The 27301-nt window shown below is 45.6% G+C and overlaps 1 protein-coding gene across 1 annotated transcript in view; it reads right to left on the reverse strand.

Annotated features, from left to right (window-relative positions):
• PAH (phenylalanine hydroxylase) overlaps positions 1–27301 on the reverse strand; it is an 83992-nt gene that overhangs the window by 37680 nt on the left and 19011 nt on the right. Inside the window, exons 3-4 of the mRNA XM_052640996.1 lie at positions 23996–24179; positions 4537–4625 (exon numbers count right to left, since the gene is read on the reverse strand). Of these exons, the coding sequence (XP_052496956.1) occupies positions 4537–4625; positions 23996–24179 (273 nt within the window). The remainder of the gene's footprint in view (positions 1–4536; positions 4626–23995; positions 24180–27301) is intronic.

The following is a 27301-nucleotide window of genomic DNA, read 5'->3' on the forward strand; positions in this document are numbered from 1 at the left end:
TCCTAAAGGAGATCAGTCCTGGGTGTTCATTGGTAGGACTGATTTTGAAGCTGAAACTCCAATACTTTGGCCACCTGATGCAAAGAACTGACTCGTTGGAAAAGACCCTGAGGCTGGAAAAGACTGAGGGCAGGAGGAGAAGGGGACGACAGAGGCTGAGATGGTTGAATGGCATCATCGACTCAATGGACATGGGTTTGGGTGGACTCCGGGAGTTGGTGATGGACAGGGAGGCCTGGCGTGCTGCAGTTCATGGGGTTGCAAAGAGTCGGACATGACTGAGCGACTGAACTGAACTGAACTGAACTCAAACTATGCTCCATGGAACACTACCATTCAAAATAGTGTGGCTAGGTATTCCATGAAAAGTGGGTTCCATGGGTAAAGAAATTTAAGGAACATTAGGTTGAATGGGTTTCATTTTTATAGGATTTTCCAAAGCCTCTAGTGAGATAATGGAACTTATAGATGCTTGAAATGAGAGTCTAAAATACAGACTTTATTCCTTGATCATGAGAATTTTTTCCAAAGACTACAATTTAAGAACTGTGCACATGACCATTAAAGAAGTCCTCTGAGGCAATGAATTTATTTCGAGCTGATACTGTGTTCAAAGTATAAAACCCCGTGCACAGAGCTCTGCAGCATCAGAGTGAAAAACTTGTTCAGGAGGAAGGCTTTAGGGAAGCCAAGATATGTGAGCTGGGCCTTAAAAGATGAAAAGACAGGTTTGCCAGCAGGCAAAGAAGTGAGAGGATCAGAAAAAATATCCCAGAGAAAGGAAATGACAGGGACAGGAGCACAGAGGCTGGGAGATGTCAGAGAAAGGAGAGTCCGTTTTAGAAACAGGGATCAAACAGACCAATTTGGGATACTTCCCTGGTGACCCAGTGGCTAAGACTCTGTGTTCCCAATGCAGGGGGCCCCCCAGTTCGATCCCTGGTCAGGGCACTAGATCCCACAAAACCCAAAGCGACCAAATTAATTAATGATCTAAAAAACAAAAACTAGACCCATTTGAATTCCGCCTGCGAGGCTGTATCCTAGCCCCCTCTGGCATCCGTTTGGGAAGACTGGACACCCCTCCCCACTCTATCCCATGACCTAAGGCCTGTAGAGGGCAGAAGGAAGCAGGTCTCACTAATCATTTCCAGCCCCTTTCCTCTCCACAGCCTGGGACACAGTCCACATACACGTGAGGCTACACAGTCTGCTTGTCTGAGTTGTCTCCTCTGAAAATGAGAAAATTCAATCCTCCCAGGGAGGTTATAACATTGAAATTTTGAAAATGTGGGTAAAGCATTCAGCACAGCATCTGGCATACAGTCCTCACTGGAGAAACATTAGCTGTGGATGTTATTTGCTTAATCAATATTTGTGGAAGGAAGGTGGGGTTGGGGGGGAAAGCGGGAGAGAGTGGGGAGAAGAAGGCAAGTGCTTCCACATTCCTGCTGAAAGGCAGGTACCCTCTACCCTGCATTTCGGGAATAAGTCTTCCTTGGCCTTATTTCTCAAAGGGGCGGTTTTGAAAGCCCTGAAGTGAGATGCTGGCTCAGCTGTCAGTGGACACTGCCAAGGGCACGGGGTCAGCCTGAACACCAGGGGACTGGGAGGAACAGAGGGTCCTTTCGGGAAGAACGCCCGAGCCACCCCTCGCGGCGAGGCCAGGCCCTGCGGGGCCTGGAGGCTGTGGGGAAGCACCCTGGAGGGTTTACTCTGTCCTTGGCCCGCGAGTTCCCCAGATCTGATGAAAAGTCACAGAAAGGAACACAGAGAGCCTGGCCTCCTCGTCAGGGGGACTGTGTACCTGATAAATTGCATTTTTATGATAAAAAGCATGACATGGAGAGGCCAGGGAGCCAAAGACATGGGCTGGGTCTGTAAAGAAAATGAATTCCAGGGAGTTTTAAGACCAGCCCCGAGTGCCTCTGAGGAGACACGAGGGTAAGGAGAGGGAACGGGCCGTTTCTGAGGACTGGCCTCTTCCCCGTCGCTCCGAGGGAGCCAGCACGTGGCCAGCGGAAGGGACACGGAGCTGGGCGGGAGGCAGGGAGCTTGAGAAGAGAAGAAAACATCCCAGGGACGGGGTCAGGGTGGCCAGACAGCATTTCTGAGAAACGGAGTCTTTGGAGATGCTCGTATCCCTGGGCAGGCGGCAAAGTGGGTCTGCCCAAGACGTGTCACGGGGCAGGTAGAGCATCTCCTTGTGTGCCCCCCCCACCCCCCCACTTCCCCGGGCTCCACTCAGCGCTTTCTACCCAGGAAGATGGGACGAGATTCCAAATGCTGCAACTTTACCTCTAGTTTTTGCAGGGAGCAGCTGTTTAAGTAATAGATATGAGGAGCCCGAAATCCGGTTTCTATCCTTAAATAATTTCACAAATAAGAATCAAAGAAGCTCTGGGAAGTTCACATAAAGATGCACAGGCAGGAGGATTCACTGCCGAATCATCCTGAAAGCCTGAACCCTCCCACAAGCTTCCTGTTGGGGGTGGGTTAGTACAAGATAGCACTGACTTAAAATATGTATATTCATGCTGTGTGCATGCATGCTCAGTCGTGTCCGACTCTTTATGACCCCACAGACGGTAGCCCACCAGGCTCCTCTGTCCAAGAGGTTTCCCAGGTAAGAATACTGGAGTGGGTTGTCATTTCCTACTTCCGGGGATCGTCCCGACTCAAGGATCGAACCCGAGTCTCCTCCATCTCCTGCATTTGGCAGGCAGATTCTTTACCACTCTTTGCGACCCTGTGGACTGCAGCCCACCAGGTTCCTCCTCCATGGGATTCTCCAGGCAAGAATACCGGAGTGGGTTCCCATTTCCTTCTACCACTGCGCCACCTGGGAAGCGTCATGTGTACTCACGGGTGTCTAAATAAATGAATTAATAAAATATTGATGGTTTTGGACAGTATAACGGGTGATTTTTTTTTTCTGTTTTGAAGTATAGGAGCTGGAGGAAATTCACCTTTGCTTCTGCTTATAAAACACCTTCTCCAAGTTAAAAAACAAATGCAGAATAGAACCAAGAGAAAAAAGAGAAATAACTAAGATTAGGGATGATCTTCATATTCTTCCTCATGCTTTTCTACACTTTTGAGTCCACTCTAAGGGGTTTACTATTTGAATTGGAACAAGCAACAACTGTTCATATTTTAAAAGGCTGCTGCTGCTAAGTCGCTTCAGTCGTGTCCAACCCTGTGCGACCACATAGACGGCAGTCCACCAGGCTCCCCTGTCCCTGGGATTCTCCAGGCAAGAACACTGGAGTGGGTTGCCTGCCCAAATAGCTTGCTCTTTGTCTCTGTGAACGGGCCTGAATTTCTGACACTGGTTAGACTTCCGTCCTCAGGTACTATGAGCACAGATGAAAGAGTCGAAGGATCCAAAGTTGAGGCTGACTTAGGGATGACTCATTTACTTTTGTTGTGCCTCAGTGACTCTGTCAGTACAATGGGAACGTCAGCTTTGCTTACTGAAAAGAGCCTTTGTGAAGAGCACGTTCACAACCTGCTCAGCGGTAAAGACCACATAGCTGAGACGGAGGAGAAAACAGTCCTGATAAAATGCAGAGGCTCTAAGTGAGTTACAGTAACCATCGCCAGTGAAAACAGCCTCCAAGTCGTTTAAAGACTGAGGAACCATTTGCCTGGTCGGAGAGTAAATGACAGTCAACACAATGGTGGCATTTCTCACCGCTAGAAGCCTCACCTCTCAGCCTCTAGAAGGCTGCTCCTTCTAGAGCTCTCCACCCTAAAAAGGAGAATAAGACTCCAACCTTGGTCTTCTACTTAAAAATATGAATGGATACAGGATACAGTCAAATGCTCTATCTGATACATCAGATCTTTTAAAATCTGACCATAACCCACCGCCCAGCTTCATCTCCTGACTCTCACCCTCACGCCTAACACATCAACTCAGCCATTCCCCAAATATTGTTGTTGTTGCTCAGTAACTGAGTTGTTTCCAATTCTTTGCGCCCCATGGACTTTAGCACTCCAGGCTCCCCTGTCTTTTACCATCTCCTGGAGTTTGCTCAGATTCATGTCCAAATATTCCAGATACTACCAGGACTCTGAGCCTTTGCATAGGCTATTCCCTTGGCTCATAGAGCCTCTTGGTTCCTTATATGACCAGCATCTTGTTCTCAGGCTTTGAAATCCAGTTCCAGGTCACCACTCCCCACTGCCCCACTGTAGCCGGTGGAGTTATTAGTAGCTTAGTGTTGCCCAAGCACTTGGTTTAAACCTCTGTGGTAGGACTAAATCAGAAATAAAGGTGATTTACATATGTGCACGTGTGTTTTTGTGCATGTGTGAATACCCATCCCTTACATACATATATGATAAATAAATAAGTTTCTGGATGGTGATCTGTATTTGCTTCAAAGATAAGCATGATAATGATGATGTCTAAGTAGACACTCAATAAATGTTTGTCATACAAGCAAACAAAGACACATTGCTCCAAAGGGGGTGGAGAGGGTGAAGGGGGGAACTGAGGGAGCCTCATGGGCGGGGCCACGGGCTCACCGGGTGATCTGCGTCCAGTTCAGCTCCATAGCTGAGAATCTGATTGGCAAAGTTGTCGAGTTCCTGAATGGTTCTTGGAAACCAGGGCACTGCAACACAGAAAGGGCAAAGGCCTGATTAGCAGATGGGTGTAACGTGGCCAAAGGTCTCACCAAGATCAGAAGCAGGGGATCAATTCCAATGAGGCAAGCCCATGGTGCTGGCAAGTAGGGTCCCAGATAACCCCCAAATTCCTACTCAAAAGTCAAATCTCATTTTCCTTGGAAACAAATTGTATATATTTATTGGTTTATTCAACATTGAAGTTGAATAAGCCAGTAACAAATCCTGATGATAGCTTAAGCATATATCATGATGGTTTGACAGACATACACATTGTGAGAGGATTCCCCCCATCTGGTTAATTAACACATCCATCACCACACATATTTATCTTTAGAGGGTTCTATTCTCTTTGCAAATTTCAACAATACAGTACAGTGTTGTTGACTACAGTCACCATGTTTTACATTAGATTCTCAGGCCTGACCCATTTGTTTTGGGGGCCATTCCACACGGCATGTGGGATCTTAGTTTCGTCCCTGGGGATTGAACCCATGCCCCCTGCACTGGAAGCACAGAGTCTTAACCACTGAACCGCTGGGGAAGTCTCAGACCTCACTCATCTTATAGCTGAAGTTTGTACCCTTTAACCAGCCTCTCCCTATTTCCCCACCATTAAGACCCTGGTAACCAGTTATCTACTTTATGTTTCTATGAATTTACTCTTTTTTTTCTTTTTGAAGATTCCACATATAAATGATACCATTCAGTATGTTTGTTTTTTTTTTTTTTTTTCTGTCTCACTTATTTCACTTAAAACATGTTCCCTCACCTATTCCCTCTCCTGGAGATTTTCTCTGAATGATCTCAAAATTCATCTCTTGTCTACCTATCATGGCACAGTGGAGTGGTGTTTGAAGGTTTACTTTAGCAGCAGAATATTTCATGTGATATATGTTCCAGATATATTCTGGAATATTCATTCTATGCATGCTAAGTCACTTCAGTCATGTCTGACTCTTTGGGACGCTATGGACTTTAGCCCACCTCTGTTCATGGGATTCTCCAGGCAAGAATACTGGAGTGGGTTGCCATGCCCTCCTCCAGGGGATCTTCTCAACCCAGGGACTGAACCCACATCTCTTATGTCTCCTGCACTGGCAGGTGAGTTCTTTACCACAAGGCTTCCCTGATACAGTTGGTAAAGAATCACCTGCAATGCAGGAGACCCCAGTTCAATTCCTGGGTTGGAAAGATCCACTGGAGAAGGGATAGGCTACCCACTCCAGTATTCTTGGGCTTCCCTTGTGGCTCAGCTGGTAAAGAATCTGCCTGCACTGTGGGAGAACTGGGTTTGATCCCTGGGTTGGGAAGATCCTTTAGAGAAGGGAAAGACTACCCATTCCAGTATTCTGGCCTGGAGAATTCCATGGACAGTCCATGAAGTCACAAACAGTTGGACACCACTGAGCAGCTTTCACTTTCACTTTCTTTCGGTGCCACCTGGGAAGCCTTCTATTGTAAGCAGCGGTAAGCCCAAGAACCCTTCTCTTGCAACCCATCTTCCTTTCATGTATCTCTCTCCCAAGGGCTTCCAGGAAACCTTGCAAAATATTTTGATGTCAAAGCCATGGTGACATGAAATAAACACCATCCAGCAGTTTGGGATTTGAAGATGCTATGCAGTACCTAAAAACCCACGGGCTTGCTCTGAAGCAGTAGCAGTACAGTGGGAGAGAACATGGGGTCCGAATGATGTGACCCACAGTGACTGGGTCCTGCAGAGCAGGTGGCAGCACCCAGATCTCTGTGGCCTTCGAGAAAGAAAGCACACTGATAGCGGAACTGTCCCAGGAATGAATGAACAGAGATGAGGACATTTTGGACTGTAAGTTCCACGAAGTTAGGAAACAGACTGCACTGTAGTTCTGTGTGCAGAGAGGGAACAGAGGGAGGAAATTTTAGGGGAAAAGATGCTAAACTTGCAGCCAGTTGGGTATACCTTTTAGAACCCAGGCTCGAGCTGCCTACTCACCCTCTCTGTGTCTCAGTCCCAACTCTGTAAAAACAGCAGCAACATGTCATATGCCAGGAATTGTGCTTAGCATTTTTGGTGAAATATGTCCTTTAATCTGGGGACTGCTGTGAGGCTGTGAGGAGTAAATGAGAATGTAGGCAAAGGATGCAGCCCAGCATCAGGATGATAAAACGTAGCTTTCCACTGTTTGCACGTTATTTCTGTCTGGCTTTGCTCGTCAGGCAGGAAAGAACATGCGTGCCATCTAGTGGTCATACTGGGGAACTGTCACCCATGGTCTACACATTACAGCATCAGACAGGAAACAGCTGCATTCCATCAAAACAAGATGATTATGTGAACACAAGTAATAAAGATCCACTTAACAGCCTCCTTTCCATAGATCTGAGATGCTAATCTTTCTTCCTCCTCTGTTAATAATAAAAACTAACTAACACTGAGTATAATTCCAAACACTTTACTTAGTATTTGTACTATTGGTGGGTACTATTGTGTGTGTGTGTACTATTGATGTGGGTACTATTGGTGGGTACTCTTCGATGAGCTGGATCATCAAAAAAACAAGAGAGTTCCAGAAAAAAACATCTACTTCTTCTTTATTGACTATGCCAAAGCCCTGTATGGATCACAACAAACTGTGGAAAATTCTTCAAGAGATGGGAATACCAGACCACCTGACCTGCCTCCTGAGAAATCTGTATGCTGGTCAGGAAGTAACAGAACTGGAGATAGAACAACAGACTGGTTCTAAATTGGAAAAAGACTATGTCAAGGCTGTATACTTGCACCCTGCTTATTTAACTTATATGCAGAGTACATCATGAGAAATACTGGACTGGATGAAGCACAAGCTGGAATCAAGATTGCCAGGAGAAATATCAATAACCTCAGATATGCAGATGACACCACCCTTATGGCAGAAAGCAAAAAACTAAAGAGCTTCTTGATGAAAGTGAAAGAGTAGAGTGGAAAAGTTGGCTTAAAGCTCAACATTCAGAAAACTAACAACATGGCATCTGGTCCCATCACTTCATAACAAATAGATGGGGAAATAATGGAAAAGTGTCAGACTTTATTTTGGGAGCTCCAAAATCACTGCAGATGGTGACTGCAGCCTTGAAATTAAAAGACGCTTGCTCCTTGGAAGGAAAGTAATGACCAACCTAGACAGCATATTCAAAAGCAGAGAGATTACTTTGCCAACAAAGATCCATCTAGTCAAGGCTATGGTTTTTCCAGTGGTCATGTATGGATGTGAGAGTTGGACTGTGAAGAAGGCTGAGCGCCGAAGAATTGATGCTTTTGAACTGTGGTGTTGGGGAAGCCTCTTAAGAGTCCCTTGGACTGCAAGGAGATCCAACCAGTCCATCCTAAAGGAATTCAGTCCTGAATATTCATTGGAAAGACTGATGCTGAAGCTGAAACTCCAATACTCTGGCCATCTGATTCAAAGAACTGACTCATTTGAAGAGACCCTGATGCTGGGAAAGATTGAAGGCAAGAGGAGAAGGGGACGACAGAGTATTTGATGGTTGGACGGCATCACTGACTCAATGGACATGAGTTTGAGTAAATTCTGGGAGTTGGTGATGGACAGGGAGGCCTGGTGTGCTGCAGTCCTTGGGGTCTCAAAGCTTCATACATGACTGAGCAACTGAACTGACTGAACTGACTGAACTGATTGTGTGTGTGTTAACTGTTCAGTTGTGTCCAATTCTTTGAGACCCATGGACTGTAGGCTGCCAGGCTCCCCTGTCCATGGAATTCTCCAGGCAAGAATACTGGAGTGGGTTGCCATGCCCTTCTCCAGGGGATCTTCCTGACCCAGGGATCAAATCCTGCATTGCAGGTGGATTCTTTACTGTCTGAGCCACAAGGAAAGCCTGGTGGTACTATTGGTATCCCCATATTGAAAATGAAAAAACTGGGATACGGGGAGGTTAAGTGATTAACCCAAATACACACACTGTTGGAAACAGTGGATTCAATATTCAAACTTGGGCCTGGATGATGCTGTGGTCTCAGGTCTGGACCACAAAATCCATCCTTTCAGGTACAGGAGTGGGGAGCACAGAGGCTGGGCAGAGGGGCTGGCTCTGGAGCCTGACTGCCTGATTTTCTTTAGTTTCCCACCTGGATGTCTGCATGCCCCTAAGTCCAGCCTGGTTCTCAAGGTGGGCTCCCTACAATAATAATAACAGGGACAGACATTGTGGCAGTAATTCCAGCTAAGCCTCGCAGAGCTCTTGTTTCGTGCCAGGCGCTGTCCTAAACACGACATACCCTTCCTCACCCAATTCTCATACCAGCCCCGTGGGGATGGTATTATTATCACCCCGTTTTCAGAAGAGGAGACCAAGGGGCAGGGAGGAGAGGTCCCTCCGCAGCCCTCCGCTGGCCCAGGTGCTGGACTTTGGAGTCTGGGATGACTCAGCCCCGCGTTCAGCTCACTGAAGATGAGACCTGACTTCCCACTTTGTCACTTGAATTCTCTCCAAGCTTTTCTTTCTCCTTGAATCCAGAGCCTTGCATGATGGATCTCTGTTGTCAGCACTGAAAATGGGTCTGTTCCCTGCTTGGGTCTGGGAGGGCGTAAAGAAGGGTGTCCTATTGTAGTCAGTCAGGACTCAGGACCCCCTCTAAGAGCCTCCCTGTTTCTCTAGTGTGTTGCTGCCCCGTCCCTTCCCTTCCAAGGATGCCTGTCCCTGCTCATTCACAGCCTCTATTTTGCCAGAAATTTATACATAATTCTGTCAATAACAGCTGCCCCTGGGGATACAGCAAGCCAGCCTTTCCTCCCTGCACCATCTTCTGACTTGGGGGACCCTTAGCCCTCCAAGATGAGTTTCCATGACTACGTATTAAACACTTACACTGCCAGGCTCTGGACGTTGAGGAGTGAATACAGCGGGCTTCTCACTCCTGTGGGGCTCACATCCGAGAGAGGGGGACAAGGAATAAGCTATAAGTACATTTTAAAATATAACAATGCCAGGAAGTCCTTGAAGAAGAAAAAAGCAGTGCCAGGAAATAGAAAAGGAAGAGGATACTATTTTATATAACATCTCATGGCTCTAGACCCCAGGGCGAAGGTCGGAGAGATATGACACGACCTTGCCATGGCTCAAGGGGACTGGAGTAGCCAGAGTTTGTCCCCAGCCCAGATCAGGGCCCCCGTTTCTCAGGGAGGGACAATCTAGCTATGGTTAGGGCCCTGATTACACAGGCAGACAACCCAGGCTTGAACGCGGTCTCTGGGGCAATACTGCACAGGAAGCTGGACTGTCAGGTCCATGAATCAAGGCAAATTGGAAGTGGTCAAACAGGAGATGACAAGAGTGAACATCGACATTCTAGGAATCAGCGAACTAAAATGGACTGGAATGGGTGAATTTAACTCAGATGACCATTATATCTACTACTGCGGGCAGGAATCCCTTAGAAGAAATGGAGCAGCCATCATAGTCAACAAAAGAGTCTGAAATGCAGTACTTGGATGCAGTCTCAAAAACGACAGAATGATCTCTGTTCATTTCCAAGGCAAACCATTCAATATCACAGTAATCCAAGTCTATGCCCCAACCAGAAATGCTGAAGAAGCTGAAGTTGAACAGTTCTATGAAGACCTACAAGACCTTCTAGAACTAACACCCAAAAAAGATGTCCTTTTCATTATAGGGGACTGGAATGCAAGACTAGGAAGTCAAAAAATGCCTGGAGTAACAGGCAAATTTGGCCTTGGAGTACAGAATGAAGCATGGCAAAGGCTAATAGAGTTCTGCAAAGAGAATGCACTGATCATAGCAAATACCCTCTTCCAACAACACAAGAGAGGACTCTACCCATGGACATCACCAGATGGTCAACATTGAAATCAGATTGATTATATTCTTTGCAGCCAAAGATGGAGAAGCTCTATACAGTCAGCAAAAACAAGACCAGGAGCTGACTGTGGCTCAGATCATGAACTCCTTATTGCCAAATTCAGACTTAAATTGAAGAAAGTGGGGAAAACCATTAGATCATTCAGGTATGACTTAAATTAAATCCCTTATGACTATACAGTGGAAGTAAGAAATAGATTTAAGGGACTAGACCTGATAGAGTGCCTGATGAACTATGGACAGAGGTTCATGACATTGTACAGGAGACAGGAATCAAGACCATCCCCAAGAAAAAGAAATGCAAAAAAGCAAAATGGCTGTCTGAGGAGGGCTTACAGATAGCTGTGAAAAGAAGGAAAGCGAAAAGCAAAGGAGAAAAGGAAAGATATACCCATCTGAATGCAGAGTTCTAAACAACAGCAAGGAGAGATAAGAAAGCCTTCCTCAGTGATCAGTGCAAAAAAATAGAGGAAAACAGTAGAAAGGAAAAGACTAGAGAGCTCTTCAAGAAAATTAGAGATACCAAGGGAACATTTCATGCAAAGATGGGCTCAATAAAGGACAGAAATGGTAGGGACCTAACAGAAGCGGAAGATATTAAGAAGAGGTGGTAAGAATACACAGAAGAAATGTACAAAAAAGATCTTCACGACCCAGATAATCATGATGGTGTGATCACTCACTTAGAGCCAGACATCCTGGAATGTGAAGTCAGGTGGACAAATAATTAACCCCGCTTTAGTCTTCCTACCGATACGGTGGGGATAATAAAGTACCACTCTATAGGAACACATACGTTTAAAAGAGTTAATATGTGTGATCTGTTGAGAACAGAGTCTGGCACATAATAAATACAGATTCATGTTGGAAATAGGGATTCCCTGATGGCTCAGTAGTAAAGAATCCATCTTCAATGCAGGAGAAGCAGGTTCGATCCCTAGGTCGGGAAGATCCCCTGGAGGAGGGCATGGAAACCCACTTCTGTATTCTTGCCTGGAGAATCCCATGGGCAGAGGAGCCTGGCAGGCTACAGTCCATAGGTTTGGGAAGTCAGACACAACTGCAGCAACTGAGAATATCACAGTAGAGTGAGTCACATGAACTCTGAGGTTTCCCAGGACATATAAAAGTTGTGTTTTTACACTATGCTATAGTCTATGAAGTGTGCAATAGTGTTACATCTGAAAAAGCAATGTATATGTCTTAATTTAAAAATATTTACTTGCTAAAAATGCTAAGTATCATCTGAGCCTTCAGCAAGTCATAGTAGTAACATCATTGATCTCAGATCACCATGACAAATACAATCAGATAGGCTGAAATACTGTGAGAACCACCAGCATAGGATACAGAGACAGGAAGTGAGCAAACGCTGTTGGAAAAATGAAGGCTATGGACTTGCTCCATATAGGGCTTTCACAAACCTGCCATTTGTAAAAAGTACAGTACCTGTGAAGAATGGTAAAGCAAAGCATGATAGAAGAGGAGTGCCTGCATTAGGACTGTTCAGCTACAAACTCCGGGGACTTTGCTTTTGTTTTTACTCTGCCCTTAATATAATACAGGGAGCAGAGCACAAAGTCTTGCAGCGAGGCTAGGACTCCGTCCAGTCGTGCAACTCAGCAAGCATTTTATCTCTCAGAGCCTTAGTTTCTTTAACCACAAAATGAATTAAAACTGTCTTTCCATATTACTGCATCATTACATACGTTCAGGTGGCTCAGTGGTAAAGAATCCGCCTGCCAATGCAGGAGCCGCAGATTCAAACTCTGGGTCAGCAGATCCCCTGGAAGAGGCAGTGGCCACCCACTCCACTATTCCTGCCTGGGAAATCCCATGGACAGAGAAGCCTGGCGGGCTACAGTCCTTGGGGTCTCAGAGTCGGACACGAGTGAGCACGCACACACTTGTGTTAAATGCTAGAGGAAATGGGACACATTTTAGCAGAGAGGCTGGCCACAGTAAGTGTTGCACTGGTGTTAACCACTAGGATGGGAAAAGTTCAGTGGTGATGAGGAAGAAGAAAAAGGAGGAGGAGACGAATGAAGGAGAGAAGGGAGAGGAGGAGGGGAGGGAACGGGAGGAAAGAAGGGAGGCTGGAGTCAGAAGCACCTCCTCAGACAGGCTCTGCTCTGATGTTAACAAGTTTTCTGATCTTGGGCTCAGTTTCCCCTGCAAAAAATGTGGGCTATTGCATTCTCAGCTGCTACGATCTTTTCGGGGTTTCACATGCCTATGTGGTCGGCTAACGCTGGCTAGGCGACTCATGAAAAAATACTTTCAGTCAATCTATGTGTCAGCCTGACTTGTTCTTAGAAGCACCGCTACTGTGTTTCTTCAGCTCCCCAAATGCCTGACCCTACTGCTTCCCAAAGAAACAAGGCTCTGCTCCAGAAACAAGCTTCTTTGTCCCCACCCGGGTTCAGAGCCGGGCGTGCTGGTCAGCTTCCAGCTGAACGCCAGAGGGCAGCAGAACCAGCTTACTTTCAGCTTTGGCTGATTTCTCGGTTCTTCTCCTCTCCTTTTCTTTTCTCTTCTCTTCTCTCCTTTTCTCTTTTCCTCTGCTCCGAAAGGAAAACACTCTGTACTTGGGCCACATGGCTTGGTTCAAGCCTCTTGGTGGGAAAAAAAAATCAGAGAACTTGAGAGGGTTGCAAAGACTCAAAGGATTCAAGTCTCGGCAAAGTGAAGTCGCTCGGTCGTGTCCAACTCTGCGACCCTAGGGACTGTATGTAGCCTTCCAGGCTCTTTCATCCGTGGGATTTTCCAGGAAAGAATACTGGAATGGGTTGCCATTTCCTTCTCCAGGGGATCTTCTCGATTCAGGGATCAAACTCAGGTCTCCCACATTGCAGACAGACTCTACCATCTGAGCCACCAGGAAATCCCCCAGGTGTTAAGTCTTGGCAAAGAGAAGACAAAGGTTGAAGCAGCTTAACAATCCCTAGGACTCCATCAGGGAGACTGTCAGGGAGACCCAGGTGGCAGTGTGAAGCCATGGGGCCCTCATCCAAGTCCAAGGGCTCCTGGTAGCTTCTGGGCCCCATCATCATTCAGAAAATGCTCAGAACACACTTGTCTGGTTAAGTAAGGTCCCGCAGGCCACTGTTGGCCAGGACAGGACACTTACCCATGTCCCCATCATCAACTTATGGGTTCTTCCAATTTTCCCAGTCTCAAGGTTACAGTAACTGCTTTTTTCCTTTGAAGTTACACTTTTTGAGAGCTTCCCAGCCACCAAATGCTGTGCTAAGCACTTGACTTCCACTGTCTGTTTTAATTCTCAGAGTAACCCTGGCAGGTGTTTGTGTTAGTCACCCAGTCATGGCCAGCTCTTTGCAACCCCATGGACTGTAGCCCACCAGGCTCCTCTGTCCATGAAATTCTCCATGAAAGAATACTGGAGTGGGTTGCCATTTCCTACTCCAGGGATCTTCCCAACCCGGGGATAGAACCCAGGTCTCCTGCATTGCAGGCAGATTCTTTACCATCTGAGCTACCAGGGAAGCCCTGGGGGGTAGACAGGATTATTTTTGCATTATTAACAGAGCACACTGAAGGTCAGAGAGATGCGGTGACTTGTTCAAGATTACAGAGCTGGCAGGGCTGGAATCAGAACTGGGGCAGCTCGTGCACTGAACCACTGGGCTGGCTTAGAATAAAGTGAGAGTGGGGGACCCTTGATTTTAGATTTCTGTTATCCCATCTACAGAGGGGGAGGAAATGACAAACTAAGACAGGAATTTAGAGGGGCTAACAGAAAATCCCTAGGACAGCCCCAGGTCTTCCCCCACCTTCTATCAGGCACCCTGGCTTTAGAAGTGGTAACTTTTTAACATGCAAGTTCTAGGTTCTTCCAAGACCCCTTCCTATTCCCTTTCTCTTCTTCAGTGATGGTCACAGGCCTCTCTCGTCCCAACCAGACTCACTCACAAAGCTGGGAATAGAGACTGACCCCAGCGACCCAGGCTTCTGTTTGGAAAAGTGAAATCAGATTAGCTCATTAATGACCTTTGCAAATACCTCCGTGGTGGGCTGGCCTCTGTGAGCCCCTCCACGGCCTCACAGGCGGCAGGGCTCAGCAGTTAATGAATGGCTCCGGCAGGCTGGTGCAACAGAGGGCCTCTGTGAAGCCAGAGGCATCCGGGGGTGGGGTGAGGGGGGCAGATCATTAATAAATATTGATTTGGCTCCAAGGGAAGCAGCCCACGGGAGAGCTGGCCCTGGACACCCACGTTGTAGTCTCATTAAGTCGGGGTCAACTGCTCAGCCTGGACGCCAAGGGGCGGCTGGCTTAGGGGTGCTCCTGAGCAAAAAGCATCACCACCACCACCACCACCACCCCACCCCCCACAGGCCTGGCTGGAGCCTGCTTCCTGGCCAGGAAGATTTATAGCAGTTCAAGGTGCAGGTTGAATCCCATCTGACCCCCTCCCTCCACCAGATGCTCACCAGCCCCAGGGTGTAGCCAGCAAGGCACCCAGGCTTGCCCCAGACTTCTGCCTCCTGCCTGTCTCAGGGAGAGCAATAAATCCTCGGCTTCCAAGGCCCAAAATAGAAGGGTGTTCACTCCTCCCCCTTCCAAGGCTCCTGGATGTCTTTTCTGAGGCCATGGCCTCCAGCCCAGCAGAGAAGGATGGATGCCTTTGAGGGCATTGGGTTTCTCCTTTAAGGAGCTTCCATTTTCTTTCTGAAGAAAGAACACTCTCTGTGAAGGTCTTGGCAAGAATGGGTGAGCCAAATGCAGATGATGGTACCAAGCCAGTTCCCTCCTCCTGGATGGAACGGAAGCACGGTGGAGGCAGGGCTCAGTTATCACTGACAGGCCAGACAAAGCATGTGATCCCCTCCATCCACGTATCAAAATGAGAATGAAACCAGGTGAGTAAAAGGCATCAGCTGCTGCTGCTGCTGCTGCTGCTGCTGCTGCTGCTGCTGCTGCTGCTAAGTCGCATCAGTCGTGTCTGACTCTGTACGACCCCATAGATAGCAGCCCAACAGGCTCCTCTGTCCCTGGGATTCTCCAGGCAAGAATACTGGAGTGGGTTGCCATTTCCTTCTCCAATGCATGAAAGTGAAAAGTGCAAGTGAAGTCGCTCAGTCGTGTCCGACTCTTAGTGACCCCATAGACCCTAGCCCACCAGGCTCCTCCATCCATGGGATTCTCCTGGCAAGAGTACTGGAGTGGGTTGCCATTGCCTTCTCCAAAAGGCATCTACCAAGAAGTAAAGACTGAAAAGGTGTCAAAATGAAAAAATGGATGGAATGAGTGAGAGATGCCAGTGAAATGATGAACAAAGAAAAGGGCATGTATTCCAATCACAGATCTAAACTGGAGCTATCCTCCCAACAGCCATTTTAAGATGTCACTTATCTTATTAATTACTTCTTGATGGGGATGTTCACTATGTTCCCAAATACTGAATACCACATTGCAGTGAGATCTGATTACCAGCAACTTGCCTCTGGAGTTATGGTCAAACTACATTGGTGCAAACAGAATGCATCTAAAGCCTCTTCCATATAATGTCTGTCCCCCCACAGAAGCCCCTCCCCAACCCTTGCTCCCCTCTCCCCACCATGCCCAAGACTGGCCTCAGTGTAGATTCTTGGTGTGCCTGGCACACACCCACTCCCCTATCCCTACATAGACATGGCTGAACAGCATCACAAGACACATGAGTCAAGACACCACGTGACTGACTTTCCCTAATGCATCCCTCCATGTGGCTGCTGCTGAATGGGTATTCAATATATATGAGTTGAATGGATGAACGATCCACTGAATTAGGGCATAAATGTGAATGAACGACAAGAAGGTGGTAAAGCAGACTCTGGGTCTGGAGAAGATGTAAAAGAAAAAGGAAGAAAACCCCAATCGTCAGGATTTTAATAAGTAAGACCCATGTGATTTAGCAAACACAAAGGAGAGAGAGGATTCCAGGGAGAAAAATGCTGTCAAACGTTACAAATATTTCAAAGAGGAAGATAACAAAAAAAGAGGCTACTGCTTTTGGTAATGAATGTTGTCAGAAGGATGAGGAAGAAGAGAAGGAAAAAAAGGAAAGGAGAGAAGAAAAGAAGAACAAAGAGGAAAAGGCAGGAAACCTGAATGTGAAGCTGGCCTTCCATCTCCTAGACCAGTGCTATCTCCAATATGACACAGAGTCACACAGATAATGTCAAACATCCAAGCTATGTTCATAGGAAGTCATCTTTGTGAGTGAGAGATCATTCCCAGGGGCCCTCACATCATCCCACACAGGAAGTTGACTCCCTGGCTTCTAGACGGGGCTAGCCCCAGTGAAGGAGTGGCTGCCACCAACTCTCTATTTGTCATTAGCCTGGTGAGTGTCCACCCCAAGGAGCTGGTGGTAGCAAATAGCCTGATACTAAGCTGTGGTTGCTTCCCTGGTGGTTCAATGGTAAAGAATCTGCCTGCCAATGCAGGAGACATGGGTTCCATCTCTGGGTCAGGAAGATACCCTGGAGAAAGAAATCCAGTATTGCTTGTGGAATCCCATGGACAGAGGGGACTGGCAGGCTGCAGTCCCTGAGGTTGCAAAGGGTCTTATATGACTTAGTGTCTGAACAACAGCAACAGACCATAAAGCTCCCTCCTTACTGAGGCTTAAGGATATCTAACTAAGATCAAGGGCCTCTTCAACTCAAGCAAGTTCAACTCAATCCTTCAAACATCCTAACATACTGAGTATCTTGCATGATTCCCCTGTGAGACCCAGAAAGTGACAGAGTGGATCTCAGCTCTATTTTACAGATGAAGAAGCAGAGGTAATGAGGTCTCCCAGCTGGCAGGAAGTCAGATGGGATTCAAGCCTAGCTGGCATTGCACAGAATAGGAATTCACATCCTGGCTCCTGACTCTTTTCAAGTAGTTGCTCTTTTTTACTTGCTAAGCTGCTCCCTCAACTCAGCATCAATGGCAAATTGACATTCCATTATAAGCATTTAATATTCTCTTTTTACTTCCTTCAACTGAGGGAACACATCTGTATACAGAGAAAGGGTGTTCCCAGTCTAATTCTTTGTAATCTTCACCATCTTTTGGATTGATCCAAATAGCATATCATGGTAGCCTTTCTTTATCAAAGATCAGGACTTTGGAGATTCTGACTGTGTCTCCACCATGAGATTCATTGGGTATCCTTAGAAAAGACTAGGCATGAGTTTCCTGACCTTTTTGCATGGATCCTTTATGCCAGGCACATTGTACAATCATATCACAGAATTTACACAACTGCACTGGCACACGGATATCTTCATTTTACAGACAAGAAAATCTAGGCCTACAGAGGGCGAGCAACTTGGCCAAAAAACTACAGCCCAGGAATTTCACTGGAAAAATGAAGACTCCAAAATCCACACTGCCATTCAAGTGTACCTCTGCCTCATTTCCTAATATGGAGAATAAAAATCACGTTATCTGCTTACTCTGGCCAGTTGAGTCGCAAAGCGTCAGGGAGACAACCTAAGGGGAAAATATTTTGGATTTGGCCCGCAAATAAGGAATTCCTGTTAGAATGAAAGCCTGCTTATAATCTTATGATGTTCCTCAGCTTGAAGCCCTGGAACCTGGGAAGCAGACTGGCCTCAGAAACCGCATTTACTCAGGATCTTCCCTCACCGTGAATAGACATGCTTCTGACAGCTTGCAAGAGGGCAAGCCCTAGGGCCAGCCTCCAGCTTCAGGGCTGCTGCCATCTCTTCACAAACAGGTTTGTCCTTTTAGCTGCGGGTATGCTTGTCATGATGAGGCAGGCTACTGAAACAAAAGTCCCATCCCCAGCTGCCAGAGGACTTAGAGTGATGTTGTCACAGGTAGCAAGCATCCAGGTAGACTGGAAAAGGCTGTCAATCAATCCTGTATGTCTTTATGAACATGCAGATCCCAGGTCTCCAGCAGACCCAGGTCCACGAGCATCTCCAGCCCTGAGACACATGTGGGGCCACGTGAAATGCAAGGGAGGAGGTTCAGAAGTGAGGGGGAGATAAAGGGAAGATGATGGAAGAGTAGAGCAGAGGAAGAACCAGAGGAAAGGCAGGTGCAGGTGGTAGAAATGGAGAAATATCCTGACCATCTGGAGCCCCCTCCTTCCCTAAGCAGCTTCTCTCTACAGGATCTCAACTCTTTGAGAACCATGACCCCTTGGAAAATCCTCTCTCCTAAAATATATGCAAGCAGGTGCACATGTACAATTTTGCCCACAATCCCAGGGGCTATTCAGACTCCTCCCAGGAACCCTACCCTTCTTCCTCCCACGATGGGTCTGAAGCTTCAGCCTTATCATGACACTACCTTTCAGAGCAGCGATGTTGAAGCAGAAAAGAGAAAAACTCAAGTGGGTTGGGAGGGGAGCGGGGCATAGAAGAGCTAGGGAAGAAATATAATGTATAAGAAGGAGAGAATAAATATAATGTTATTTTGTCTTCTGCAATAATTTTTCCACTTAAATCATTGCTTCAGGAATTAATCCAAATAAAAAAGACAAAATCATAAGCACCTTCAGGCTAGATAGGTAGTAGATAGATGAAGAAGTAACTAAATAGCCTTTCTACTCCCCACAGAAAATACAGTTGTCCTGGCAATGTGGACATGCTTTGTTTCCACACCGAGACCCTTATACTCACCCCCAATTTGAACAAAATCTACCCAACTGCTCTTGGAAAAGAACTCTCAAATCCAATTGCTCCTGGAAAATAACTCCAAACAGATAAATTTCTCGAAAGGTGATGATCCTACACCTCAGTCTAGCCAAGACAGTTTGTCCATCTGCTTCTCCTGGCTGCAATCTGGCTCCATGTAGGAATTTTACAGCCCCCGCCCCCAGCTAAATGTAATGTCATGCAAAAGATTCGAAGAGAAAGGTAAAAGGATTAGGAGACTAATCGATGGAAGATATTAACACTCTTTCATGTTGGGTTGAAGAAGGATTTGAGTTCATCAGGAGACAGGAGCACAGGAGAATAGACCTCAAGTATTCAAAAGACTCTATGGATTAAAATCCTATTAAATTCCTATCGGCCAGGAGCCATCTGAGAAGGCTGGGGCTTCTTTAACTTGTCACCATAATTAGCCTTCCCTTAAGCTGTTTTGGGTGGGGAACTTCAGCAGTTAAGAAACTGAAAACTTTCATTTTCTAGCACCCATACGGCCTTTTGAATGGTTTAACAACTAGAATGGAAAGTGATTTAGCCCAATTGATTTGAGGGGCTCAGATCTCCCCCTCCTTCAGCCTGTTGTCAGACTCACCCCTGAGATCTGAGCCCCTTAATAGAAAGGGCACTTTGTTGAATGAAAGAATCAAAGGTTCAGATCTACGAAGATGCTTTCTTCTAATCATCCTCCCATGGAGTTTGACGGAAAGAATAATTCTGCAAAGGGGTGGCTGTTTCCCCTTTTAAAAAAAAAAAAAATCTGTTCCTGGGCCCAGACTCCAGTTCACAAAAATTAACCCAGAAACCCAAAGGGCCATGTCTTTCAGCAGGTGCAAGGGTCAGGAAACCATGCCAGGGAAGGGCAACCAATATGGGCCGGGGTGAAGAACCCTCCAAAGAAACAAGGGTCCTGAGACACATAGTGTTTTGGAGGGTTAGTCTGAGCAGTGTTTTCCTCACTAGGTAAAATATCGACCCAATGTTAAACTCAATACCCTGCCACTTTGGGCCCCACCAGGGAATCAGACCTGTGTCACATTCTACCTCTGATGAGCCCAACATTGATGACGTGGTGCCTCGATGTCAGAGTGTGGGCTTCCTCACTTTCACACTTGCTGGGTCCTCGGAGTTAAGGTGGAACTGAGGCCGAATTCTACCAGCCATGTCTCCATCACAGCACCCACCCCTCTTCTGCATTCACCCGGCTGCCCAGCTGCCCTCGTCAGCCTGTGAGCTCCCTAAGGACAAGCCCTGCCAGCTCTCTCTCTCCCTCCAGCTCCAAGCATGGTGCTCGGCATAGAGCGGTGCTCGGCGTAGAGCGCTGCTCGACACCCACTTGCCCACAACTGCACAGAATTCACTCTGTGCCTGAAGACAAGTTGTGGCCTCTGATTTTATCGGATGAAAAATTAAGGAGGATGTTGGGCTGCATGATCTCTGAGGTCATTTTCCAGTTCCCAGAACCTCTGAAAATGTAGTTGTGTACCAGCTGGCTTTTCTGGCTCCTGTGCTCAAGTCATTATTTATAATAACAATGATGATAACACTAAGAATAGTGAACCTCTATTAAGCCCTTAAATGTGCTCTGGGCTGTCCTCAATACACCACTGGTGTTAGTTCATTAATCTTGTAGGACAGAGACTTCTTACTTGAATTCAATACAGTGATAAACTATGATGATCAATAATCTGCCCAAAATCACACCAAGTGGGTGTCCTGGTTCCGGAGTCTGGGCTCCTAACTGCTCTTCCACATCTGTTTTCTGAGCCTCCAGTTCAGGCTGCCAGCCCTTCAGCTGATCTATGTACATCTTCCCTGCCTCCCTGAGGGGCTGCCTGCCTGCCTGTCAATTGCTTTGAATTTCTACCCCAGGGCCCCAGCTGGCCGGGCCTCCACCTGCTCCCAGCAAGGCAGAGCTCGCCCCAGGATCCGGCAGGCCCTCTGCCCTGAGGGCCTGAGGCTCCTGTTGGGAGCAGGTGGCCGGAAAAGCAAGAGAAGGAGGTCATCAGGGAAGCAGCTCACTCAGAAGGTAGAAGAAGGGAAGCAGATAGGGTTAATTTGAGGAGGAATTCCAAGTACCCCCCTCCCCACCGGTGACCAGAGCCTGCATGCATGCCTGCCACTCTCAGCAAGGGCAGACACCCAGGATGGACTTCCTGGTCTTGGTTACAGCCACAAGAGAGCAAGGGCAGGAAGAGAAGAGATCCCCTAGGATGGTTTCAGAGGAGTCTTTTTATGTGGGGTGGGAGGTTGGGGGGGAGTGTGCAGTCTTATGTCTCATTTTAAAGCATCTCTGCAGTAATTATTAACATGTTATCTTCAACTGTGAAGACTGAAGTCCTCTTGAGCTAGTCTTTAATGTTGTGGCCAAAAAAAAGCTTTTGATTTTAAATTTTACAACAGAAAAAAATTTTTTGATTATATAGGAAAAAATAGTTCATCTCAGCAATCACTTCTAAGTAGTGACCCAAATGAGTTGAAAACTTTGAAAACAGAAAAACCTGCACATGAATGTTTAACAGCCTCATCCATAATTGCCAAAATTTAGAAGCAGCCAAAATATCCTTCAATAGATTGAGCAAAATGGATAAACGAGATGCAATACATCTATTCAGTGATAACCAAAAAAATGAGCCATCAAGTCACAAAAAGGCATGAAGGAAACCTGCCAAATGAAACAAACAAACAAAACAGTCTAAAAGGATATAGGGACATCCCTGGTGGTCCAGTGGTTAAGATTCTGCCTTGCAATGCACAGGACACAGGTTCAATTCCTGGCTGGGGAACTAAGATCCCACATGTTTCAGAGCAACTAAGGCCTCATGCCATAACTAGAGAGTCTGCAACAAAAGATCCCACATAACGTAACTAAGAGCTAATAAAGACCCAACAAGGCCAAATAAATAAATATTTTTAAAAAGACTATATAGTCTGTGGTTCCATATTCATACAGCATAACATTCCGGAAAAGTCAAAATCATGGAGACAGTAAAAAGATCAGTGGTTACCAGGGAGAAAGGGGAAGGAGGGAGGGATGAGCAGGTGGAGCACAGCGCATTTTGAGAGCACTGAAACCATTCTGTATGACATGAAATAGCAAACACCTGACATTACGCATTTGTCAAAATCAACAGAACTATAAAATGCAAAGCATTATCCCTAATGGAAACTCTGGTCTTTAGTTAATAGTCACCTATTAGCATGGCTCATCAGTTCAACAACCACCACATACTATCATTTATCCAGCTGGGCACTGTTTTAAGCACTGACTATGCAAGATCTCATTTAATCCTCACAGAAGTCCTATGAAAAATAGAGGTCAGGGCTGTTAAAGAGACTTGTCAAGGGTCTCAAAGCCAATAAGTGGAAAAAGTAGGGCATGAACTGAAGCCTCTCCAAGGCCAAGCCCATGAAATTCCTACACTCCATTGCCCTAACTCCTCTCCAGGAGGAGAGTTTTGTAATAAGGAAGAACAAATATGACTCCATATTAGATGTTTCTTTTATTTTAACCTTTGTGCTCTGCTGCCAGTGGTGAGTCACACTGGCTCTCCACCTTTCGTAAAAGAATGTTGCCTAGAACTTAAAATATACAGGATAGCCCATTCTCAGGGCTCTGGCCTTTATACATATGTGGGTAAAAAGCTGCAAAACAGAAAATAGCATTTGTTTTGTTGCAGATTCACAGGAACATCATGACCTGACCTACAGGGACACTGTAAGAACAAAGGATTCCTGCACCAAGAAGTTTGCAATAGATAACTAACTTCTCTTTTTAACATAAAAATATAATTCGGGCTATGTTTAGTAAAATAGCGCAAATGCTGACTGGGGTAAGATGGTTCTTTGAGACATCAGTCTGCCATCTTCTCAGTCTGCTGGCTTTCTGAATAAAGTCACTATTCCTTGTCCCCAACAACTTGTCTCCTGATTTACTAGTCCATCGTGTGACAGAGCAGAACCAGTTTGGATTCGGTAGCAGTTTCAGTAAGTAAACAAGTGGGCAGAGCAAGTCTTGACAATTGCTCTGTTTAGTCATTCATGCACAAATAATTGCTGAGAGCTATGTATCTCTAAGGATATTAATGTAGGTAAGAGACTCTCCCTGCCTACAAGGAGCTTGTAATCTAGTGGAAGAGACAATGAAAGTCCTAAGAACAAGGAACCAAAGAGCTCCAGCTCACGAGAAGCACACGGGGAGAGACCATGAGATGCAATAAAGATTACTAAAGAATTTGTCCTGACATTATATTTAAACAGAAAGCACCCTGGACACCCTAATCATCCTACCTCTAGAGATTGGGAAATTTTGAGAGCATAAAAATCCACCAATGGAAAATGTATAAAAATTGCAGCAGGAGGCAACTAAAGACAACTAATATAAGAAACAGCTATCTTGAGGAAGGGGAAAAGGAACAGCTATTAAACGTCTAACTATGACAGCCACTATTCTGCATCCCTAAACTACATCCTCTTACCAAATCCTGGTCTTTCATGGTAGAGATTACCTTTGAAATTATTTTTTTTTAAAGATTTCTTGACGTGGTCGCACAGAGTCAGAAACAACTGAAGCAACCTAGCACCAGCACAATTTTTAAAATCTTTATTGAATTTGTTTCAATATGGTTTCCGTTTTATGTTTTGGTTTCTTGGCCACAAGGCATGTGAGATCCCCCGCTTCCCAACCAAGAATGGAACTGGTACCCCCTACATTGGAAAGCAATGTCCTAACCACTGGGCTCCCAGGTAAGTCCTTCTTTGCCGTCATTTTATGATGAGAATATAGAGTTGTTTACCTTGTGAAATTCCTGTCTCTCACCTGTGTCTTTCTTCTTCTCCCGGGAAAGCTCGTGCACGGTGGCACCAATGTCATGTCTCAAGATCTTGATGATGTTTGCCAGGGCAGGCACGCTGCGTTGATCCAGATTGGTGAAAAATTCATACTCGTCTTTCCTTAAACGTGAAGGTCTTGATTCAATGTGGGTCAGGTTTATATCATTCTCCTAGAAAAGAGAAGTTAAGGGAGTATGAAGGGGACAGTAACTGGAATTGACACAGACCAAATGTACAAAACCAGAGCAAACACAATGAAATGTGGAGAAGTGAGGAGAAGAGTTCTTTATTTTTCTTTCTTCCTTTTTTTTGTCCAATATAAGAGTAGAAGAAAGCCTTTAACATGGCAAAATTGTTTACTTTTTCTTCTGCAAAACCAAATAACAAATCAAATGCTGGGGAAATAGTTCAAATGTCACAGAATTTAATCACACGGAAATCTGCTCAAGGCCTAGAATTGCAAACATAAGATTTCAGTTTGGTACACAGAAGCAACGCTGTTCTGCTTGGATAGAGTCCACAAGAGTCAGGCTTATTGGGTTTAAATCAAAGTTCTCAACTATATCAGCTATGAGACCTTAGAAAATGTACTTTTATATTTCTAACCGTCAGTTTCTCCGTCTGTAATTTTGTGGGTATTTGTGGTGCTGAGTCACTCGGTCATGTAAGACTCTTTGCCACCCCGTGGACTGCAGCCTGCCAGGCTCCTATGTCCATGGGATTCTCCAGGCAAAAATACTGGAGTGGGTTGCCATGCCCTTCTCCAGGTATTCATGGTACCTGGTTCATAAATTTGTAGGAAACACTGAATGAGATGATACACACAGACTGCCAGGTACCCAATACATGCTCAGTTAAAATTATCCAGTATAAATACCACTCATATTTTTATATAATGACTTTTCATTCCAGTTATGCCACAAATGTATATGTAGCACCTTCCAGGTACTGGTCACTTTCTAGGTGGCTGGGATACAGTAGTGAACAAAACAAAGATATTTTCCTTTAATAGAGTTTCCATTCAAGTTTTGAAGATACAAACAACAAACAAAAAAGATAACTGATTTATGTATTATAATGATAAAGGCTAGGGAAAAATACAAAGCAGAGCAGGGTGAAGGGAACAGGCAGTCTTGGAGTGCAACGGGGCAGTTTGCAGTATTTAGTAGAATGGACACGTGAAGTCTCATTGAGAAGGGAAGGCTCATGTGCATTAAAGGCCACAAAATAATAATCACTTCATACAGCTTCTCAACTTCAGTGTCTCTAGCTGGTGATACTTTAGCCCTTATGGAGTTCATCAGTAAAAAGAGTCACTTACTTAAACTGGCCCTCAAATTTCAATGTGTGGTTTTCATTATTACTTATTCAAAACTCTGATATCATTGACAGTACTGTTTTTTGTGAAGAAAATCAAGGAGTATCCTCTTTATTAATTTTTCTTTAAAAGAGGGTTTCCCCAAACATAAAAATGGACAACATGTAGCCAGGAAAAAAAATGCTTAACTTGAATAATTCTATAATTGCAAAGAAATGAAATTCATCAACGTTAGATTTCAAGAAGCGTATCTTTTTCCTTGATGGTTAGTGGCATGTGGTTGAAGAGCACATGGATAATTACAGTAATGATACTTAAATACACTAATGATATTCAAATAATATCACTTTACAGTTTCAAATTATTTTCTGTGACCTTCTCAAGAATCCTTTGTAGAGGTTAAGGAAGATGTGAAAAACGAAATCAGAGACAAAGATGCTTTGCTAAAAGGGGCCAGAGAGGAAGCTGCTGTGTGACACAGAAAGCTCAGCTCGGTGCTCTCTGATGACCTAGGTGGCTGGGATGGGGGATGCCGGGTAACAGAGAGGTCCAAAAGGTAGGGGATATATGTATACATATAGCTGCGTCACTGCATTGTACAGCAGAAACTAATACAACATTGTGAAGCAATTAGTGTTGTTTAGTTGCTAAGTCAGAGAAGGCAATGGCACCCCACTCCAGTACTCTTGCCTGGAAAATCCCATGGATGGAGGAGCCTGGTAGGCTGCAGTCCATGGGGTTGCGAAGAGTTGGCACTACTGAGCAACTTCACTTTCACTTTTAACTTTCATGCATTGGAGAAGGAAATGGCAACCCACTCCAATGTTCTTGCCTGGAGAATCCCAGGGACGGGGGTGCCTGGTGGGCTGCCATCTATGGGGTCTCACAGAATCAGACACGACTGAAGCGACTTAGCAGCAGCAGCAGCAGTCGCTAAGTCATGTCCAACTCTTTTGCAGCCCCATGGACTATAGCCCGCCAGACTCCTCTGTCCATGAGATTCTCCACGTAAGAATACTTGATTGGGTTGTAATTTCCTTCTCCAGGAGATCTTCCGAATCCAGGGATGGAACCTGGGTCTCTTGCATTGTAGGCAAGATTCTTACCATCTGAGCCACCAGGGAAGCCACTTGGGAAGCCCAAAGCAATTACACACCTATTTTTAAAAAAAAAGTGGCTAGAGAGAGAAGCTCATTTTCTCTAACCTTAGACATTGGTCTTTTAACCACACAACCTGTCCTGCCAGGGATATGATGAGCATCCCACAAATACCAGGTCTCATCATTCTTATTACTATTATGCCAAGTCCCTCAAAGTGAAAACACTATGGGAGTAAACACAATAAGAAGCAATTCTACACAGGCACTGCTTCCTGCTCCTTCTTCCCCATAATTCTCAGGGGTACATGATGCAGCCATTATATATGGGCACCAACTGCAGAACACACCCCTGACCAGGTAACCCAGTGTGGGGACTCCTGACCAGAGAGAGAGAAGATCACATGGAGGAAGGAAGACCAGACAGATAGCAGTTGCTCTAAAGCTTTCTTTGCAAACAGAGGTGACTTCCAAATGAAAGCAAAGAGCAATGTCATCCTTCTTGGCTCTGGATGAAAGCAAATGGTTAAGCTCCACCTATTGACCTAAGCTGAAACTTTAAATAAAGTTTAAAGTAACTTTAAACTTTAACCAATTCCTGCCTTGTTAAGAGCAGAGGAAAAACAGCAAAGCCAAGAAATAGGAGTGGATGCACCTTGGGCATGTTTATTTGTGGGACAGCAAGGGAGGGCGGGTGCTATAGGAGGTGGGAAGGGATGTAGAGCAACAAAAAATTTGTAAAGTCTAGAGGGCAGAAACTACGCTGATTGAGTTTCGCCACTTCCATCCCACGCCTCCTAACAACACCACTTCCCAGGGAGAAGCCTCTGACCTTGGAAATAGCCAGAAGACAATGTATACTGTATGTACACTACCA

The sequence above is a fragment of the Budorcas taxicolor genome, chromosome 5 (genome assembly GCF_023091745.1).
Source record: "Budorcas taxicolor isolate Tak-1 chromosome 5, Takin1.1, whole genome shotgun sequence".
NCBI lineage: Eukaryota > Metazoa > Chordata > Mammalia > Artiodactyla > Bovidae > Budorcas > Budorcas taxicolor.